The sequence below is a fragment of the Etheostoma cragini genome, chromosome 7, assembly GCF_013103735.1.
Source record: "Etheostoma cragini isolate CJK2018 chromosome 7, CSU_Ecrag_1.0, whole genome shotgun sequence".
Taxonomy (NCBI): domain Eukaryota; kingdom Metazoa; phylum Chordata; class Actinopteri; order Perciformes; family Percidae; genus Etheostoma; species Etheostoma cragini.
In genome coordinates, this window is record NC_048413.1 from 27,492,921 (window position 1) to 27,495,852 (window position 2,932).

Below are 2,932 nucleotides of genomic sequence, written 5' to 3' on the forward strand. Positions count from 1 at the left end.
ATCAAACACACCCAAACTCAACATTAAAGCCAGAGACAGGGCCATCTCCACCTGCGAATCAAACACACCCAAACTCAATATTACAGCCAGAGACAGGTCCATAACCCTTGTTAGACGTCCACATCTTCTTCAAAACTTTATTTTTAGCTCGCCAGCTCAACCTTTTCGCGAAGGAGTTCGAGAACGGGCAACACACAATGAGAGAGGAAGGTGCGATGGAAACGTCCACCTGTACGTCTTCCAGACCAAACACACCCCGACACATAAGGAGCTCCTGCTGCCCGTGTCCATGCTTGGACACCAGAGGGCGCTCACCTTGTGTCCACCGTAGAAGGCGATCTCCTCGGAGTTGGCGATGATGCGGGAGTGCATGTACCTCAGGTCTCCTTTCCTCTTCGCCTCCTCCGCTACCAGCTTCCCGAATCGAGGCGAGCAGGAGCGCAGGACTTTGGCGGTGAGCGCCACCACCAGGCCGGCGATGACGGACGGCCACGTGGTGTTGGCTCCTGCAGGGAGGACGAGGACGAGGACAGTCATCACTAGGGCTGGACAGGGTATAGCTTCTTATCGCCATAGTAATATTAAACGGCGTTTCATTTCTGGGATTGTTCAGGTGCAGCCGGTAATTCTGCCAGATGTCCCTCTTTTTGGACAAGATGTCCGTCCCCCGTCCTCTGTCTCTGTGTAGGACGGAGGTTGTAAAGCGACTTTCTTTCTACAGCACCGTCAGCAACAAGGCCACTCAAAGAGCTTCATATGAAACATTAAAGAGAAAATAAAAACAGTCACGATGCAAATAAAACAGGCTAAAATATAATAATAATAATACCAATAACAATAATAATATTTGTAATAATAATAATAATAATAATAATAATATACAAACACAAGAATACAAGTTACAGTGAGTAATAGTAATAACTATTCAGTGTAATAGGTTGTAGGGACGGGTTTGGGAGGAGAGAGGGAGGACTTTATTGTTATTTTTGTTTAATTTCTGTCAGTGTAAAATATTCTAAATAAATAATATTATAGAATAATAAGAAAATTGGTTTATAATTTATTTTTACAGTTGAAATAAGTTTTTTGTAATTACAGAAAAGAAAAAGAAAAAAAAAAGAGACTTATTTTAAAATTTATATTACGGTAAAAAAGTGAAAGGTACCCGAACCCTGATCAGGTCTGCAGGTGACCCGCGTGTACCTTTGGACTCGGCGGTGCGCAGCAGGGTGTAGCAGGTCACCACCACGTCCAGGATGGGCTTGGTCAGGTTGGAGTACAGATGGGCGACCGAGGCCGAGAACATGACGATGTCCTCGGTGAGGGACTGATCCGGATTGGACAGACGGCCGTCCATGTTACTGACACGGTAGTACGTCTGCAGAGACAGGGGACACAAACAGAGCACGGGGCGTTCAGGGACTCAAACAGAGCACGGGGCGTTCAGGGACTCAAACAGAGCACGGGGCGTTCAGGGACTCAAACAGAGCACGGGGCGTTCAGGGACTCAAACAGAGCACGGGGCGTTCAGGAACTCAAACGGAGCACCGGGCGTTCAGGAACTCAAACGGAGCACGGGACGTTCAGGAACTAAAACAGAGCACGGGGCGTTCAGGAACTCAAACGGAGCACGGGACGTTCAGGAACTAAAACAGAGCACGGGGGGTTCAGGAACTAAAACAGAGCACGGGGAGTTCAGGAACTCAAACAGAGCATGGGGCGTTCAGGAACTCAAACAGAGCACGGGGAGTTCAGGAACTCAAACAGAGTACGGGGCGTTCAGGAACTCAAACAGAGCATGGAGCGTTCAGGGACTCAAACAGAGTACGGGGCGTTCAGGAACTCAAACAGATTACGAGGCGTTCAGGGACTCAAACAGAGCATGAGGCGTTCAGGAACTCAAAAAGAGCTCAGCTGTGTGGTTCCAGAAGTGGAACACCCGTTCATTTTCTACATAAAGAATTAGATTATGAACCCTTGTGTTGTCCTTCGGGTCCCTGAGACCCCTTTTTGTATCAGCCTGGCGTTGAGGTTTGGGTCCCCGTTGACGTGAACTGAAGTGGGCCTCACCCTTCGGGGTCCTAGAGACCCCTCCTGCAGTCAAACGCGTTCCCACTACCCCTCATCGTGTCCTCCCAGGTCCCGAGACCCATCCTGCACTCAAAGGCTCTGTACAGTATATTCAAATTCAAATTTGCTCTTGTATTTTACCCTATTATTATTTCATGGATATTGTATCCTAGTATTTAATTTATATTTATATTCTGTGCTGTGTGACTGACTTTGCTGCTGCAACACTATAAATTCCCATTTTATTGGGATCAATATCTATCTATTAATCTATTAATCTATCAATCCATCTATCCATCTATCTATCAGAAAAATAAAACGCTGATTCAGTGAATGACCAAAAATAGGGTATCCCGAGAGTGTGTGTGTGTGTGTGTGTGTGTGTGTGTGTGTGTGTGTGTCACCTGGTTGGTGAAGTACAGCTGGTAGGCGTGGTCGACCAGTCGGCTCCTGAAGCTGAGGGCGAGCTGGCCCTCCAGGAAGCGGATGGTGCTGTTGATGAAGGTTGCGGGGACCGCAACGAGGAGCCATTTGGAGAGCTGCAGCATGAAGGCCCGAGGATCCTTCTGGACGATGCTCTTCACTATCACACCTGACACACCAACGGCACGGGTTACCAATCATGTTCTTCCATGTGTAAATGCATAACACCTAAAGCTAAGAAACAACAACTAAGGCTTCATTTACATGTACTACGTTCTGGCTAAAAAGGCCTCACATCCACACAACTTTAAAGTTTCCGAGCCCCGAAAACTTACCATTTTGGAAACACTGCCTCATCGACATGTATACTTATGCCCCTGTATTTTAACATAGGGGGGTGTATACTTATGCCCCTGTATTTTAACATAGGGGGGTGTAT

The 2,932-nt window shown here is 47.2% G+C and overlaps 1 protein-coding gene across 1 annotated transcript in view; it reads right to left on the reverse strand.

Annotated features, from left to right (window-relative positions):
* LOC117948306 (ATP-binding cassette sub-family D member 1-like) overlaps positions 1–2,692 on the reverse strand; it is a 4,199-nt gene extending 1,507 nt beyond the window's left edge. The window contains exons 1-4 of the mRNA XM_034877892.1: positions 2,475–2,692; positions 1,204–1,378; positions 316–506; positions 12–51 (exon numbers count right to left, since the gene is read on the reverse strand). Of these exons, the coding sequence (XP_034733783.1) occupies positions 12–51; positions 316–506; positions 1,204–1,378; positions 2,475–2,618 (550 nt within the window). The 5' untranslated portion in view covers positions 2,619–2,692. The remainder of the gene's footprint in view (positions 1–11; positions 52–315; positions 507–1,203; positions 1,379–2,474) is intronic.
* Between the last annotated feature and the right edge of the window lie 240 nt (positions 2,693–2,932).